This window comes from Choristoneura fumiferana, chromosome 14 (assembly GCF_025370935.1).
Source record: "Choristoneura fumiferana chromosome 14, NRCan_CFum_1, whole genome shotgun sequence".
In the NCBI taxonomy this organism is placed as follows: Eukaryota; Metazoa; Arthropoda; class Insecta; order Lepidoptera; family Tortricidae; genus Choristoneura; species Choristoneura fumiferana.
The window spans coordinates 17,611,440-17,630,920 of NC_133485.1; the positions used below are offsets into that span (position 1 = coordinate 17,611,440).

At 38.4% G+C, this 19,481-nt stretch overlaps 1 protein-coding gene across 1 annotated transcript; it reads right to left on the minus strand.

Moving 5' to 3' along the window:
• Positions 1-3,336: 3,336 nt before the first annotated feature.
• LOC141435052 (CCR4-NOT transcription complex subunit 11-like) lies at positions 3,337-19,134 on the minus strand. Its single transcript, XM_074097572.1, has 10 exons — positions 18,811-19,134; positions 18,642-18,733; positions 16,516-16,739; positions 12,798-12,958; positions 12,100-12,250; positions 10,489-10,641; positions 8,931-9,125; positions 7,053-7,192; positions 5,713-5,878; positions 3,337-3,381 (listed from the first exon to the last, which is right to left on the minus strand). The coding sequence occupies exons 1-10, from the start codon at positions 18,852-18,854 to the stop codon at positions 3,337-3,339; spliced, it is 1,371 nt and encodes a 456-aa protein (XP_073953673.1). The 5' UTR covers positions 18,855-19,134.
• Positions 19,135-19,481: the final 347 nt, after the last annotated feature.

Below are 19,481 nucleotides of genomic sequence, written 5' to 3' on the forward strand. Positions count from 1 at the left end.
TCAAAGTCAAAATATATTTATTCAATTTAGGCTATAACAAGCACTTATGAATGTCAAAAAAATCTACACGGTTCGGAAAAACTCCTGCTGAGAAGAATCCGGCAAGAAACTATATATATATATGTCGTAAGATAGGACTTAGAGAGCCGGGATCCGACCGTAACATGATCAATGTGGGCATAACAAGTGGGATTCGGGCAGAGAATGAAACTATTTTGAAGAACTAACAAAAGTCCACTAATTGTGGTCAAGATAAAACCAAAACAATACGACACTCGTTCACTGAAATCTTAGAAATGCAACTATCATAACGATTCACAATAACTTAAGGAAAAGCCTAGCTAAATAATAAAGAAACGCGTAACAGTTCCTGAGACTGTCGACTCGGGCCAGACTTCTTTTACAAACTGACAATTGACGATCGCTTTTCCCGCGTCCAGATCTCAGGCTCTGTCAAGCGCGCCACGCATGGCAACACTGGCGTTTCGTAAGTGCTATAATGCCAATCCTTAATAAACCACACATAGTAATGACCATACAAGGACCATACTCATATTTCTACACGGCCATCCTACAAGACACACGTCCTCGTGTGTTTAATCTGCAACAATCGACACAATAGCATCATAATATTCGCTCGGCCACTTCTGACCACAACACACACACAAAACAAAACAAAATTACGCACACACACACACACAAATCAAAATCAGTAACAATAGTATTAGACATTATTCTGATAAATTCCGCATAGTGTTACTTAAAGATGAGTGAAAACGAGAGAGAGACAGAAAGAGAGAGCCAACCATTATTCCATTCTGTGACTTAACTACCAGTCATGCTTATTTCAGCAGCCATTTTTATTTTTCTCTTTTCCTTTCATTCTTATGGCTCTCTTACGAGTCATCCCTGTGACTCCGCTACTAGTCATCCCTGTGACATTCTTACAAGTCATCTCTGTGACTTCCCTACCAGTCATCCCTGTGACTTCCCTACCATTTATCCTGTGACTTACCTACGAGTTCCCTGTGACTCCTACCAGTCATCCCTGTGACTTTCCTACCAGTCATCCCTGTGACTTTCCTACCAGTCATCCCTGTGACTTTCCTAGGAGTCATCCCTGTGACTCTCCTACCAGTCATCCCTGACTTTCCTACGAGTAGTCATCCCTGTGACTCCTACGATCATCCCTGTGACTTTCCTACCAGTCATGTGACTTCCTACAAGTCATCCCTGTGACTTCCTACAAGTCATCCCTGTGACTTCCTACGAGTCATCCCTGTGACTCTCCTATAAGTCATCCCTGTGACTGTCCTACAAGTCATCCCTGTGACTTTCCTACGAGTCATCCCTGTGACTCTCCTATAAGTCATCCCTGTGACTGTCCTACAAGTCATCCCTGTGACTTTCCTACGAGTCATCCCTGTGACTTTCCTCAGAGTCATCCCTGTGACTCCACCACTTTTTTTTTTCAATAGTTAAAAATACTTTTTTTTTGTAACATCGTTAGAAAACAACAGCTCCAACAGATACTCTAAAATACAGAAATCTTCAACATGAATTTAAGATCTTACATTTTCCGAATAATCTGACTCACTTGCCAGTTGCAAGTTGCCACACTCACACCGTCCAGCACTTTACCCACAGGCACCATCTCCAAACGGTTGCAAACTTACAGGTGAGGCTTGAGCTTAGATCCCCTTACACCTCCACAATTATCTCATTCTAAAACATTAATACCAAACCGCACCCTCTCATATCCAGCTGATCAGATTTGTCTTTTCCTTCTGCTGCCATAACTCTATCTACATCAATATCTGTGTCCGTCCACCGACCAACAAAATTATCAAATTGATTGCAAGACAAAATATCATCATTATCCAGTACCTCTCAGGAAATGGTTAATTATTTACAGAAACCATTATTGAAAAACAAAAATAACATTAGCAGACCATACCCACTCAGAGCAAAAATTATGAGGAATTCCCAGCTTCTATTGATTAATTAGCAATTCCACAATGTCGATCAATTTCAGTACCTATATCACTAATAGAAAAAAAAGTGAATTGCACAAACCACACATAGCTAGGTCTCAAAAACCTGTGCCCTAACCAGATCACTCCCATACTCTAACCAACAAGAAAGGAAGACAACCTCCGCCTAGCCCTGGGGCCACACCGGACCAGAGCTGCAGCCGACAGAGTGCAATGGAGGCAGTTGGAGGAGGCTCATGCCAAAAGACACACAGAACTTATAGACATTTTATAACAAAATACACAGAAATAGTAGAAATAAACTACCAGTTCGGAATAAAAAAAGGCTATGTTGTTATAATTATAACCAGATTACTCGGCATAAAGCCTTGTATGTAACCCAAACACAGTAAAGTACAGTAACTCAACTCAAAAAAATTCCAACAAAACACTATTCATTATTTGCTAAGTTTTTGATAGCAAATGTCACACATTTATAAAGAAACTTGAATAAAACAATGTCAGTTTATTTAGCTAACACATTCAGCAGTTTTTTTTTTTATTAAATTCAGAAACTGAGAATCATTAATTTGACAACGCAGATGTTTTCCCGATAAGAAGCTAAGTTCTGTTTTTGCATTAAATTGAATGATTTATCCTGTTTCAATATTTGAAGTAATTCAACATAGATTTGTCAGAGTTGTGTAAACTTAGCATGACAATTGTTTTTTTTTTTTTTTTTTTTTTTTTTCGCTACTGACAGACCTCGGTATGTAGTTGATTGCAAGCAGCAACACTTTTTTTTTGTATTGGCTATCAAAAAAATTAAGCGACTACAAAAAGTCATCCCCCCCCTTTTCATCAATACCCAAATCTAGTCATTGACTCTTGAAAAGAAGTTGATTGTAGTGGAAAAAACATTAGTAACTTGTATTTTCTTTTTTTTTTTCCTTCTTTACTCGACCGGACGGCAAAGGAGAAAGTGGGTCCCCCGATGGCAAGTAGACCACCACCACCCACAAACACCGGCAACACCAGGGCATTGCAGATGCGACTTTATGTTGTTTACAGTAGCAGTACAGTAATATTGTTTGTACTAACTTGATTTTGTTAGTAGTAGCAATAATTTAGTCTGTAGTAACTATCTGTAATCTCTCTTTACTCACAAGCAACACAAAACTGCATTATTTGATATCACAAAAGATCACATTGCACAGAAATCGCGGCAAAAGACAAAACTCAAATAAATCAATGAGCCACATAAACTTTCTTTTTTACTAAGGAGTGAAGTTTACAAAAATTAAATTAAATAAAATTTGTCATGTAACTAAACAAAAATCTTTGCTAATACCCATCAAAGATATCACACCATGACACTCTCAAATGTGTTATTGAGGTACCACATAAGCTAAAAACAAAATGTTAAATACTCAAGGTTTCTGGGGTAACAAGCAACTCAGTTTTGCTAAATATGTTTTTAATAACATCCAATCCATACATCACAACCATGAAAAGAAGCATTAATTATCCAAAGATTCACATTAATTTCAGGTCACAAAGGTTAGGTAAGGGTCGTAGTAAATGTTTAGTTCTATCTGTTGACATTTTTAATGCAAATAGGTAACATTGGTTGAAATACAACCACTGTTGTATGAAGGCGTGACCACAATGCATTGGTAACTCAAGTGTCCTTAGAGTAAGACTGTTACTACAAATTGCAGTCTGCAATAACTGAAAATTACGCTTTCGTCTTTATAATAATGTAATTAATTATGCATCATGCAGACAACACTCTGATATTGCAAGTGTTCATGTACATGCCAAGGAACATGTACCACATCCATATTCATAATATAAAGTTCTCTAAATACTTACTAAGTGTGGCGTATAGAATGAACTCATTGTTTTTGTTTTCGGCAACCAGTCGCTTAGACTGAACCCATGAGCTTACGATTTCTTCAACGCGTAATTATATTACCAGCACCAGCAAAAAATATAATTACGCTAAACGAATGTTCTCAGTACTGATCAATTCACTTAACACAACTCTTGGGTTAAACGGATAACCAAGAGAAAGAAAAATAAGTTTAAAATAGAGCCGAATGATAAAAAGAAAACTCACCAAATTTCCGTTGTTACCTTATCCATCTCGTCATTCATACTGCCTGTAACCGCAAATAATGCTTCGTGCGCTACAAAATAGATCGCTACAAAAAAAACTTTACTATTCATAGTTTACACCGACTAAAAATTACGAAATATTCCAAATTTACCGGCTTAACTTTGTTGTAAACAAACAGTGACTTTGACGTTTAACTTTTTTTTTTTTAATCTGGCTGCAATGCAAAGAGACATTCTTGACAGACTAGAAGAATTGCCAACGTAACTAAATGTGATTTAAACTCGACGCATTTTTATGAAAAAGAAAACACAAAATTGACTTTATTATTATCACAGATTTCAAATTACCACGCCTGTACATTTCATAACATAATTTCGAATAAACACACAAGTGTGACACAAGAATACCGTCACATCAAAAAAAACATGGCATGACTGCATGTACTAAATTCTTTAACTTTTTTTTTAACGACTACCTACAATAACGAGACGAAAAAAAAATTAAATTCTTTGTAAAATCACACTATTTGCCGATTTAACGTAAAATTTAACCACATTTTATGCGTGTTAGTATCAAAGATTGTGTGCAATCAATATAAAGGGCAGTTGCATTCATTCGTTATTGTTTTAAAATAAGTAAAAACACTTTGATAATGTCACTGCGCGTAACTAGCACAATCACAATTTCACACGATATACGAAAATTTAGTTTCATTTGCCCGTTCGGACCACTTCTGATGTCGTAAGATAGGACTTAGAGAGCCGGGATCCGACCGTAACATGATCAATGTGGGCATAACAAGTGGGATTCGGGCAGAGAATGAAACTATTTTGAAGAACTAACAAAAGTCCACTTTGTGGTCAAGATAAAACCAAAACAATACGACACTCGTTCACTGAAATCTTAGAAATGCAACTATCATAACGATTCACAATAACTTAAGGAAAAGCCTAGCTAAATAATAAAGAAACGCGTAACAGTTCCTGAGACTGTCGACTCGGGCCAGACTTCTTTTACAAACTGACAATTGACGATCGCTTTTCCCGCGTCCAGATCTCAGGCTCTGTCAAGCGCGCCACGCATGGCAACACTGGCGTTTCGTAAGTGCTATAATGCCAATCCTTAATAAACCACACATAGTAATGACCATACAAGGACCATACTCATAATTCTACATAAATATTTTTTTTAAAACAGATTTACAATATTACAAATGATATGTATACATAACAAGATTTTAACACAACTTTTGTTGTGCGTGCATGCGTCATGCGTGCATGCGTGCGTGCGTGCGTGCGTTGTGTGCTTGTTTACACCTTCACACTACTCTGTCGAAATTTCAACCGATAGGATTTTAAACATGAAATTTGAAGCGTATGCGTATAGACATTTTAGAAATCCATGATGCAACTTTTGAGAATTCCCATTTAGCAAAATCCCGAAATTTTAATTCAACTGCCAGATCTAACGGTTCATGTGCGAAGCCGCGCGAAAAGACTAACTAAATCTAGTTAATGCTGTAGAGTGTCCATGGGCGGCGGTGATCACTTACCATCAGGTGACCCGCATGCTCGTTTGCCAGCTATTTGACATAAAAAATAACAATGTAGTTGTTACCTTGACGTTAATAATCTTGTTCCGTATGAGCGACTGCAAGAACACGCAGACGAGCCGCACCAGTCTATTTTGCATGTAGCGATCCCGGATGGTCTCGCAGGTCGATATGCAGTTACTTATGTACAGGTGGACGAACTCTACGGGCAGGTCCACTGAGGTCGTTAGCCTGGGGGGACGGGAAAGTTTGTTGAATGGTCTACTGCACAGAAGGTGGTTCATAATGGGCTATTGCATAGATTGCGGTTCAAAATGGACTATTGCATAGATTGCGGTTCAAAATGGACTATTGCATATAGATTGCGGTTCAAAATGGACTATTGCATAGATTGCGGTTCAAAATGGACTATTGCATAGATTGCGGTTCAAAATGGACTATTGCATAGATTGCGGTTCAAAATGGACTATTGCATAGATTGCGGTTCAAAATGGACTATTGCATAGATTGCGGTTCAAAATAGACTACCTATTGCATAGATTGTGGTTCGAAATGGGCTATTGGATAGATTGTGGTTTAAAATGGGCTATTGTATAGGCGGTGGTTCAAAATGGGCTATTGCATAGATGGTGGTTCAATTAGGGCTATTGTTAAATATAGATGGTGGTTCAAAATGGGTTACTGAATAGATTGTGGTTAAAAATGGTCTGTTGCATAGATTGACTAAATATGGGCTATTGCATAGAAGGTGGTTCAAAATGGATTATTGCATAGATGTGGTTTAAAAAAGGGCTATTGACTCAACACACTGTAACAAATTGTAGCACTGTTATCGTATATTCTGTAAATTTATATTATAATCATAAGTCTATTTCAAATGTAAGCCACACGATTTAATAAATATATGGGCCTTAGCCTGCATGTTAAGACACTGCTTACGAGCAAGTGTGATGAAAAACATTGTATGTCACATTGTATATATCGACTCATTAAAGCCCTCAGTGTTCGACTTCGGGTTTCTAATAGACTCTCGTTCGTAATTCCTTATTTACCGCCCTCGAGACATTGCTATTGCTTACAGTCTCGTATATAAAATAAATAAATAAATAAATATCACGGAACAATTCACACCAATTGACCTAGTCCCAAAGTAAGCTTAGCAAAGCTTGTGTTATGGGTACATAAATATAATTATATAGATAGATACATACTTAAATACATAGAAAACACCCATGACCCGAGAACAAACATTCGTATTTTTCATACAAATATCTGCCCGACACGGGATTCGAACCCGGACCTCAAGCTTCGTAGTCAGGTTCTCTAACCACTAGGCCATCTGGTCGTCACAGACTGGTATCTTTAATATATGGTCGTTTGGCAACTCATTAGTCAGTGCAGTGACCTGTTGACGACTTCCATGGAGTGCAGAGACATTTCCATGTTGACGAGCACGCTGAAGTATTCGGTGATGTGCTGCGAGTTGATCAGCTTCAGCAGCACTGATATGGCCACCATCGGGTTGTTCTCCACCAGTTCCGGCAACTGGAAGGGATACGACCACAACGTCTTGTTATACGGCTAAGCTAAAGGTGGGTCTACGCTAGACGAACCGAGCACGAGCGAAGCACGAGCGGAGCCGTTCCCGGCACGTCCACGAGCGCACTGCGAGCGCGAAGCAAATCCCTTTGTGTTCGTCAAAAAACCGACAACTGGCGGAACGCGGCCGAGCACGAACGAAACGCTCGCAGCGCGCTCGTTCGAGGCTTGTAAGTCGGTCCACATTAGACGAATGAGGGCTATCGTTTCTTGTCTCACTAGATGGCGCACTGTTGCGTGAGGTTTTCAAGTGTGGCTTTCAGAGTCTGTTATTACGGGCGTTAAAACAAAGTTTAGAGTAAAATCATATTTAAAACACCTTAAAACCGTACCATAAAAATATCCAGCAACCACAGTGTTGCTAAGTCCCGTTTTGTTCGGAAAAAAAGGGAGGACAAAAGTTTCCGAAAGACAAAACTGTCTCAAAACACAGACATTTGCAATTGCCATAATTAATTTCAGGTTATGCAAAATATTCACAAAAAAATTCTTATTATAAATAAACCCGCGTAGCTCACCCAAACACTATGAGATTTGACATTTCGGAGACCTCACGCTACACTAGCGCCTCTAGCGGCGAATTCATTCGCGATAGCCCTCATTGTGTTCGGCTCGTGCTTCGCTCGTGCTCGGTTCGTCTAGCGTAGACCCACCTAAAGCTTGTACCCACGAAATCAATTTAGCAAAGTACTAACGAGGTGGCTTCTGGATAAATGTTATTACTCCTTACAAGACTTTTTTAATGATCAGGATAAGGTTCACCCAGCAATGCCACAAAAATATTCGTATTAATCAGTTGCTGAAAAAGTATTACAGTTAAAACTTATCCAATACATATTTTTTTATTGACAATTAAGAATAATAAAATAAAACATTATACAAAAAAACAGCTTAAACCTATACCTACAAACTAAGGATAATAGTAAGAATAATAATACTTAGATATAAAGTACCTATTTAATAACAATAAAACTAAACTGTTACAATACTAGCATAATCTGACATAATAGTGAACTGACATTATAATAGTAATAATTTGCAATGATAATAATCTAATAAATGAAAATAATAAATTATAATAACAAAGAAGATGAAATGATAGAGTTGTTGTATTGTAAAATGAGAAAATATCATTATAAACTGAGAATTGAGATATTACTTAGCATTTCTTATATTGTAAAAGCTGGGAGAAAATGATTTTAATATTGCACGCCCAATTAAGGTAGAACATAGGAATATTTTGTAGCGGTTTATTAATGTTTCGACGAATAACGTTTGGCAACCTGTTTCATTTCGAAACTTTTCACTTCTCAACTGTTTAATATTTCTGAAACTGTAAATATTTCAGGATTTTTATAAAACTAACCTAACCTAACCTAAAGGGCTCTACACGATGGCCCTGAAATAAATCCTGAAATATTTACAGTTTTAGAGTTTGCGAAATGAAAAGTTGCGAAATGAAACAGGTTGTCAAACGTTAAGTTGCGAAAAGGCAGTACTCGTTCTGTAGCACTAAGACCTTTTGTATTAACTATGTTCTGGCAATAAACATATTTGATTTGATTTGATTTAAGCTGTCACGGGGTAGGTTTTTCTTAAAGAATTTTTGTACAAAAAAACGTGAATGAAAGCCGCGATCGAGTGGAAAGTGACAATTATAACAGTCCACAGACGTGGGTCATACCTGGTGGGGAGTGACCCCGATGTCATAGACCAGGTTAGGGGCCTGGTCCAGCACGGCCAGCAGCCGCTGTTGCTGCGCGACGCTGAGGGCGCCCCGTAGCGCCAGCTGCGTCAGCTCCTTGGCTTCAGACACCGGGTTGTCTGCTGGCTTCGGCTCTTCCGGCTTCTTGTCTTCTTGCTTCTCTTTTTTGTCCTCCTGGAGGTATGGGTTAAAGAACGGATTTATAATTGGAATCATGAATTGTTCTTTTTGTGCTGTTTTCGAAAATTTTCTTGCACTTTTTGACAATAATTTTCAGATTTCTGATTTTTTTCCTTCATCTACGGTAATAGTCTAGCTTGATGCCGAATATCAAGTTTCTAGGTCATCTGGAAGCGAGTTAGGTTTTGATCGCTAAGTCAGTGAGTCAGTCATAAAAATGCTAGTTTTTAAACGTCAATGTTTCGACACCTATTTGAGCTACATTAATGAAATTTTGGATTTTAGACAAGTATTTAGATTAAGTAGGTTTCGAGTTGTGAAGGGGTCAAAAGTAGCTCGAAACGGTTCGTATATTATTATATTATACACACGGCTACGACGCCAGTTATTTTTTTCTTTGAACTTGGCTGGACACGCTGCCGCGTGCCTATATTTAACTGACAGCAATTTTTTTTAGGCTAGTACCCTATCTATCTAGTAGTACAAGATACAAACCTACATCAATCTTCACCGGTCTGATAATAGAATGAAATGTATTTTATAATATATATTAGAAAATATACTAGAAAATATTTTGCTAAAAAAATCCTGGACGGCTATTTTTTTTTAAATAATTTTTATTGTTTTTTTTTAATTAAAGGCAGACAACCCTATATCAACGTGTTCACAACAAAACAGCACTTACGTTCAAAAATCAAAATCAAAATGTCTTTATTGCGTTACGTTGATATACAATTTGTTCTATTATCTAATCAAGTGAAAGTAACTGGCATCGACTTAACTGTTTAAGTTTATACCTTCCCAGTAGTTCGTCCAGGGTGGTCCAGGTAAACAATAGCAAACCTAAAGTCTACATATTCTATAGATTTTATACTTTAAGTCAATATAAATGTTCTTATTATCTCGATGATGGAACAAAAACTTATTAAAAATCAATTAAAAATAGTCTGACCAGGTTTTTTTTTTAACAAATCCATTTCTAATATACAGGGTGTTTGGCAGTTACGTGCAAAGCTTTAAGGGGGTGATAGCCGAGGTATTTTTGAACATTTAGCCGAAATTTGATATTTTTTTTAAATTTGGAAATTTTAGGAAAATACCCAGAATTTGAAGGTCACGAGTCAATATTGCCCCAATGAGCGTTAATTTGTAAACAAAGTCTTTTATTTCCGATAGTTTAAAGTGTATTGGACCAAATGAAATATTTTTTAAGTGTCTACTAAAAATGTGTTGGGTTAGATAGAACAGAATCATTTTTCTGTACCATAAAAAAGAAATTAAAAAAAAACCTTGAAATGTACACTAAATTTATTATAAAATAGGTTTCATTCTGTTATATGAGAGCGATACCTTAGGCTTGGGCGGTGCGGGGGCGGGTGCGGGTGCGGGGGGCGGGGGCGGGCGGCGGGCGGGGTTTGTGCGGCGCGGGCCGCAGCCCGGTGAGCCCGTCGAGCTGCGCGTCGTACAGCGGCGCGTGCGCACCGCGGTTCACCAAGTTCTTCCAGACAACCTGGAACATCACATCTATTCACATCACATCAGACCAGATAGCAGACTCAGTTGATCTGTTTCATTGCACTCTGAGCGAATTCAAGAGAGTTGCCTTACACATAATTTGCTATGTAGATTAAGATGTTTATTTTTTAGTTTATGCCTTCTGTATCGCCTTAGGTTTAACTCCTGTAATGATACTGTAAGTGATGATAATGTAAATAAATAAAATAAAATAAAAATAAATTATGAGTCTCAGGCCCTGTTCACATTATTCCAGTAAAACCGTTCCAGTAGCGATGCATTGCGGGGTCACAATGAGGGCTATCGCGTATGAATTCGCCGCTAGAGGCGCTAGTGTAGCGTGAGGTCTCCGAAATGTCAAATCTCATAGTTTTTGGGTGAGCTACGCGGGTTTATTTATAATTAGAATAATTTTGTAAATATTTTGCAATATCTGAAATTAATTAATGGCAAATATGCGTTCCGGGGCAATGAATGTCTGTGTTTTGAGACAGTTTTGTCTTTCGGAAACCTCTGTCCTCCCTTTTTTCCGAACAAAACGGGGACTATGCAACACTGTGGCATGCTCGATATTTTTATGGTACGGTTTTAAGGTGTATTAAATATGATTTTAATCTAAACTTTGTTTTCACGCCCGTAATAACAGACTTTGAAAGCCATACTTAAAAACCTCACGCAACAGTGCGCCATCTAGTGAGACAAAAAACGATAGCCCTCATTCAAACGAGTTACACAAGATCGATCGAGCACCGCAGTGTCATGCTACTGGAACGGTTTTACTGAAATAATGTGAACAGGGCCTCACCATTGTCAAGTTCATATTAATTCTGGATGCAGACTACTTAATAGTACACACAAACATCACGCCTGTATTCCCAAATGGGGTAGGCAGAGCACACGAAACGTTACGGCTTCGGAGCCACTTTTAGCAATTTTAGGTTTTAAGTTTGACAAAAACGGTACATTGTACTTAATAGTACATTGTGTCTTAAGGGCGGTAAATAATGAATTACGAACGAGAGTCTATTAGAAGCCCGAAGTCAAAAAATTACATAGTCAAAATACCTTTATTCAATATAAGAATTTAATGAAAGTGTTTACTTTAATTTTATTTTGTTTTATTTGTATAGACTTAACTACCTAATTTTAGTACTTATATAGATGTTTGTCTTACGATGCGAGCTTGAATGAATTGATTAATTTATTTGTGACATTAATATCATTTTGCTTGTTGACTTAGAATTGTATGTATTTAATTTGGACCTATATTTAATTTAATTGTGATTTAGTAACTTTATATGTATTTAGTATTTATAATCTTTGCGAGAGGTAAGTGCCAGCCTAGGGGTCGCCTGAGGCCAAAACCAAACGAGTAGATAAGTCCTTGATATTTTTTTTGTGTCTTCCGACTTTTCGAACTTTTCGGCCGCAAGTCATCTGTTCTCCGACCTACCTCGTCAGAAAATGGTATCTCCGTGGTGTCCAACAGGAAAGTGGGGGGCGGTATGGGCCCCGCGGCCTTCAGAGTCCGGTGGAGGGGCAAGTAGTCCGTGGACATGAGGGCTTCCAGGAGTTCCTTCATGGCGATGCGGTTCGGAGGGCTCCTTGAAAGTAAGAAAAAATAGTAGATTGTACAACAACAGTATAAAACGAGCCATTATACCCGAGCCGTCCATATAGCCACCCGAGCCCGTACGGCGAGGGTGGATAGACACGTCGAGGGGAAAATGGTTTAATGCTAGAGCTTTTCACTTCGATTGCGAAATAGCAACTAGCAACAGTAATAACAGTTGCTCATTTTCCAGGTACCTTTTATTTTTCATGCATTGCTATACCATATTTTCCCATTTTTTAGGGTTCCGTACCCAGAGGGTAAAAACGGAAACCCTATTACTAAGACTTCGCTGTCCGTCCGTCCGTTCGTCTGTCACCAGGCTGTATCTCATGAACCGTGATAGTTAAACAGTTGAAATTTTCACAGCTTACGTGTATAACTGTCGCCGCTATAACAACAAATACTAAAAGGGGGCTCCCATACAACAAACGTGATTTTTTGCCGCTTTTTGCTAATGTCTAATGAATGTTGTATAGATGGTGCGGAACCCTTCGTGCGCGAGTCCGACTCGCACTTGACCGTTTGTTTTAACGTACCCGTCGCTGAGCGGTATGAGCGCGGGGGCGGTGGCCCGCGCCGTGGAGCTCATGTCAGCCAGGCGGTCGGCCACCAGCGCCTGCAGCGGCGAGAAGTCGAACTCCAGCTCCTTGGGGCTCACCTCCGTCATCATCACCTGCTTCGCCGACTTCTTCATCACCTGCGGACGAACACATGAGTACTTAGTTCATGAGTACTAAGATGTTCGTATCGTACCGTCTGTCGCGCTGAGCGCGATTCGCCATGTAACAACCGGTATGTATCAACATCAGTACTGTCAATCTATATTTGTAGTGTGGTAATACCACCCTAGTCTTTGACTAACTTATGTATGTTGGTACTATGATAGAGAAATGGCGGGAAAAATAGCGAGGCAAGTATTGACAGCGAGGCAGTAAAGAAGGATAGCTGTTAAGAATAAGTGAGGAGCTACGAGCTTCTAGGAGGCCTGTACCCCATTGGAACACCCCGGGTGAGTGTTAACTTTGCTATCGCATATCTATGTCGACCTATATGTGCATGATACGTGGAAAGATGAGGAAACCAGTAAAGTGTGGTAATGATCTTTCTGATACGTGTAGTCCAATCTTGCAGTGCACGGCACATTTGGTAGTCAAGGACATTGGACAGGGAAGCCTGGAGCTCCCATATATTCGAAGTGTGGTCCGGAAACACACAGGCACGGTCGACTGTAGTTGGAGCAACCGTGGCGAGGCTATTAGGGGATGGTGGAGGCCTCCGGGGGGCAAAGCCCCCTCGTTCGGCTAAGTGACGAATGAATACAATATGATAGAGTCACCAGGGTCATACTCACACCCTGTCTAGACCGGAGCAAGTCGACCGATGCCCAACTAGGTAATTGATGTGCATAGCCATTGGAAGGCGGTATACCGCAACCAAATGTCAATCATGAGTTGCCTCTACAGTGTACATAAGGTGGTAACCATGCAGAATTATTAGAGATGGAAAGGCACCAGGTAAAACCGAAGCAGATAAGTAAGTGGCATAGCCACAGGCGAGAGGCAAGACCTCATGTTTATAGTATACACATAATTGCGATAAGAGTGGAATAACTTTGGACGACTCATCTTTCCACTGCCATGATAAATGTGTATTTCGTATACCCTCATGTCGTCCTCATATTGATATGAACCCAGCAGTCAGTACAGGAGGGACGACACCGTCCCTCTCACTCTCGTATGAAATACAGCCGTTTACGCTGCAAATTTTCGACATTCGCAAGGGAATGAAAACCTACGGGGTACTTCCCGTGAACTCAGAATCTTGAAATTGGGTACGAAGCAACGTCATAGATAAAAGAAAAATTGCGGAAAGCATATTTTTTTATTTACATCATATAATAAAAATATTTTTAATATTTTTTTAAAATTTGTACGGAACCCTCGGTGCGCGAGTCCGACTCGCACTTGGCCGGTTTTATTTTAGCATTAGAAAGACGGTGAACAATCTTGACGTCCCTTTTTATTGAAAACACTTAAAAAATAAATCACAGCAAATATGTAATAATTAGGAACGGATGTGATCATTTACATGCTTTTGGTATTATAAGTAATAATTAATGTTTTTTTAAAAAAAAAAACAATAAAAAGACGAGCGAAGCGAGAACTGTTCCTGTTGCGGCCGATTTGAACCGAAATACAATACAATACAATACAATACAAAGACTCTTTATTGTACACCAGATATAGTAAGCGATACAGAAAACAAATTATTAAAATTACAAGGTGAGCAATAGGCGGCCTTATCGCTTAAGAGCGATCTCTTCCAGGCAACCTTTTTTACAGAAAGAAGGAAGGACTAGTAGTGGAATATTTTCTATACAACGAAAAAAAATCTAGAATTGCATTCGAAGAAAATACTTTTCTGTGAATCAATAACCAAACAAGGTAACTAAGGTTGTGTGTATACAGGGGATATACGTCAAAAGGAAATGTCGACACTGACTACAAATAGTTACAAGTTATATGACATTATTTGCTCATACACATAAAGTAAAGTTTGCAATACAAATACTAATTGTTGGTAGTGACAATGACATTATTATTTGAGGCCACGATCAGTTTACACAGTGACATAACGTTTGAGAGATTTGTTATTTTTGTAGTCTGCCGGCCAGATTTGAATTGTGATGGATACTGGTTTGGCGTTCTGATAGCAGTGTAGCAGCCATGGGTTCGAATACCGGTAGTGGCATACGTTTGTGTGATACACATGTCTCGTTTATCCCATCATAAAGATAAATGAGAATGAGAGCCAAGTTCAATATTAAGAATATGCGTCGTTGACTTCGACGAACTAAAAATAATTTCCTTGCTCACCCGCGACCTTACGATAGCTAAGCTTATGCAAAATATGCGTGTTCATGCAGTTCCTCCACCTCCACACTGTAAGAACACACACAAATCACACAAACCCATCCATCACCACCACCACACTACACTGACGCGTTTCGAACTCAAACAGAGCTCATCTTCAGAGTGACACAACCGTACACCATGCTACCAGTTGTTAGACCCAACTCTAACAACTGCTAACAACTAACAACTGGTAGCATGGTGTACGGTTGTGTCACTCTGAAGATGAGCTCTGTTTGAGTTCGAAACGCGTCAGTGTAGTGTGGTGGTGGTGATGGATGGGGTTTGTGTGATTTGTGTGTGTTCTTACAGTGTGGAGGTGGAGGAACTGCATGAACACGCATATTTTGCATAAGCTTAGCTATCGTAAGGTCGCGGGTGAGCAAGGAAATTATTTTAGTTCATTGATATGGACCTCCGCAGAGTAACGCCTGATTCAATAAATTATTTCTCTTGGGATTTAATGAAAGGTCAACACTTGACTTGGCTAGTTCTTACCAACAAAAATTAATCTTAATACATGATCATAATATTCTGCATCCCAAAAATTTGTTTTAAGCTTCAGAATTTGGGAATCAGGTGTTATTAACAACTATGTTACTTTTTCCTATCACTGTTATAGTATTCCAATATTTTTGTTTTTCAAGGGGTGATCTGTCATTTCGCTGAGTTTAATCACGCAGATATTCGTTTCGCAGACAACTGTACCACAAAAAACTAGGTATACCAACGAAAAATCTGCCAAAGATTTTTCGTTTGGCCGAGCAACTTTTTGGTATAATTTTGTTACGCCTATTATTCGTTTCGCCGAGTAGTCTGTAGGAAGAAAGGCGATATGCAGATTTACATTTAGTCGATTGTTTGTTTCGCTATTGTTTTAGTTAACCGAACAACTGTTCGTCGAAACACGATAAGAATTTAGTTAGGTGCGACGACGAGCGTCAGCGAGGAGGAGTTTTAGATAGAACTGCGACCAACAACCGACCAGACCCGTACTGATAGCGTCGCCAATTGGTTTGTTTTGATTTGAATATGAAATAAACACAAATGTGTAGTGATTAATTGGCTGAACGAATTACTGTTAATAGTTGTTCGGCTTACTGACTCATATGCCAAGTAAATAGTCTACTAAAAGTTGAGTTATGAAATGTTAGTCTGCGAAACAACACAATACATCTGCGTATAAATTCATCGGCGTACCGTTACTAGGCGAAATGTTGTCTACCAATCAATAATCCGCGTAAAAATGGTCGGCGAATCATTAGATAACCGTTTCAAGGAGCAATAATGAAATTATGACTATCAGAATTAAGAAGGGGTAACTTATTAAAAAATTACTTACGTCTCTAACATGTCCTCCAAGGAACCCATGCAGTTGTCCTATGAGCAGTCTCTCTTGGGGCGCCAGTGCGGCCAGTCCAGGCTTGCCCTCCAACAAGTGTAGAAACAACGGGCTGAACGGGTTATCCACTTTGTAGATGTCGTGGAGCAGAGCAAGGGCAACGACCCGCTGCCCAGGGAGCGAGAGGTCCCCACCAGTGATGAGGGATGAAAGGAGAAGGCATACTGCGGAGGTTTAGTTCAGTTAAAATATAATTGTAATGGGTTATCTTTTTTTTATCAGCTTTTGTACCTTGTAGACCCATGTCAAATTTCGATTAGCTATTAGAAATTTAAACTTGATGTCAATCCGAAAAAGTTTACATTTGCTTTGTTGATGTCCTTATGTGATTGGACCTCGTGAGGTTAACTTCTTGTTAGTTTCAGTCAAATCTTGTAAGCCACATTTGACGCACTTCTAGTACAGTCATGTGTTTTTTTTATTGCATAAAACGCGTCAAAACATAGGAATCAAAAACGAAATAGCCATATTTAAAAAAAAAAAGCGAAAATAAAATTAAAAAATTTTTGGACAACGTTTTCTAGCTATTACTATGGAGCCAAGACTTAAAAATTTGAAACAATTTTTTTTTATGTTAGTAATCAGTATAAGCCCTATTTTAAATAATTGTTATAATAAGAGCAGGGGGAAGTCCCCTAGTCGCAGACACAAGGTTTTTTGAAAATGAAAAAAAATTATAAAATATTCAAATTAATAAATTTTTAATTATGAATTAGTAAATTTAGCAAATTTTTAAATCGTCATAAAAAACAAAAATGCAACGTCCATAATTTAATCTTCTGTGAAAAAAACATAGTTATCGCAAGTGGCACCTAGTGCCGGACGGACTTCATCTCAAACCCATAGCACCGGACAGCTTAAAATATTTGACACCTATCACAAATATAACCATCTGAACATTCTGGAATGTCAGCACAGGCTTCATGTGCCCATCCCTGGCAACTGGAACACTGTATCCAGTCTTCGTCTTGGTCCTCTAAGCATACTACGCCAAAACTTTAGTACCTAATCGCGATTTGTAAATTATTTTCAACCCCTTTCCTTTTTTTTCTACTCTTCCATTTTTACCTGACTGTTCTGATGTCTGAAACATCATAGAGACAATAATTATTATAATAAATGCAAATACTACCAAAATAAAAAACATATTTACTGTCCGGTGTTACGGAACTATTTGGTGTCCGGTATTAAGGGATAGGACATTGTTACAATATTTTTTTATATATCTAAACTACTTATTTCAAAAATGTAGAAAAACTTTTATAAACTATGAAATGTAAATTAATAATATCTTAATTAAAAATAAATCCAGCCAGCTAAACACAGAAACAAGTTCGTAATACTCACCGGAATCTAAAGTGACGCAGTATGTTCCCTACAAAATTTGCAAGTAGCCGCTACCGGCGTTGCTATACGCGTCACTGGCGATGCGCGTCCTATGAATCGATATCGGTACGTCCCCCCGCGTCCCTTTCATTTATCCTTGAATCCTTCGCGTTATTGGTTATCGAGATAGTACGAGTGTCCGGCATTAGGTGCCATCCGGCGTTAAGGGACTTCCCCTATGTTAAAATGAGCATCTTTTGATAGGGGTACTTTTCTCTGTGACCAACCAGATGAGATAGATGTAGAAGAAAGAAAATGAGCATTCGACATATTTTAATCAAACAATAGGTAAGATTAACAGCTTAATTCGGTTCTGGCACTTCGCTGGCCGCTGCCGGGGCATGCTCGCTTCGCTCGCTCGGCTCATGCGTTGTGGTCACAATTCATACTAACCACTCCTTGTTTCGCTTGTCGTACCTAAATTTACAACTTTGGGTCCTTTTATCTCGGCCATTTTTGATTAAAGAGGAAAGTTGTTCAAGTAAAATATGCTTATTTTAATGTATTCTATTCAACAACATGGTTTAAAATATGTGTCATTATGACTTCATTTTGGAAAAAAAGTGCCCCCTTTGCTAGTCCAACCGAATTTAATTTAGAACTCAGAACAACACCATCAACATAAAGGCGACAATACTGTGACAATGGCATGGTACTTTTTATAGCATTTTAATACTTACAGTTAAAGTGTTCCGATTTTGGAAACCTCTTTTGCACTTGCGCACATATTGAATCGAGGCTTTGGGAGTCGACGGTTTGTTCCGAAAATAAACTGCAATCGAAAGACTCATGAAAAAATAGAACCGTAAGTTGCACTAACAGGTTAGCGTTCCGAAATGGATTACTCACTCTAATATGTATTTGCTGTTCTCGTTTATTAGCTGCTGCGTCATTTTTAAAGTTAATAAATACTATTTTAACTTATTTTTATAGCTAATTTCAGAAAATAACGCTTAACTTCAAAGAATAAACATTTTGCTTTCTCCAACAAAACAGAAACACACTGACTGAATGCGGCGTTAAAATTTGGCAACAATGTTTTGTGTTTACAATTTTCCAAAAAAACAGCTTTAAGCCTTTATCATACAGCTAATTTTTATTCAACAGAAAATAATAGAAAAAGTGTAAAAAAAGCGAAGCTAGCCCCAGCTGTATTTATGTCAATGTCAATGCAATGATGACAACTAGATCTAGATGTCACTGTCAGTCACCACGCCTAGGGCTGTACTTTAGCTCGATTAAACTTAAATCATAATCTTAATTTTTTTTAAATAAATTATAGGAGATTAATAAAACAAACTTACCGTTTTATTAACATTTAAATTGATACGATTAGCTTAACCATGACATCCAAAATACAATAAATATACCTTAAATTGTTATTTGATTTAAGTCGAAATAATATTTTACGCTCCTCCTTTGCACGAATAAATTATGTGTTAACTTTCTGTAGTAGTACTATTTTCAGTACTTTCTTTTAACGGGAAAACCCTCAATAATCCAAATTTTGAATGCAATAC

Excerpts from the sequence above, each read along its gene's own strand:
- LOC141435052 (XM_074097572.1), bottom strand. The coding sequence starts at position 18,854 with ATGACGCAGCAGCTAATAAACGAGAACAGCAAATACATATTAGA. Across the intron at positions 18,734-18,810 it reads AACAGCAAATACATATTAGA|TTTATTTTCGGAACAAACCG; the intron begins GTGAGTAATCCA and ends TTTCGATTGCAG. Across the intron at positions 10,642-12,099 it reads AGATACCATTTTCTGACGAG|GTTGTCTGGAAGAACTTGGT; the intron begins GTAGGTCGGAGA and ends GTGATGTTCCAG.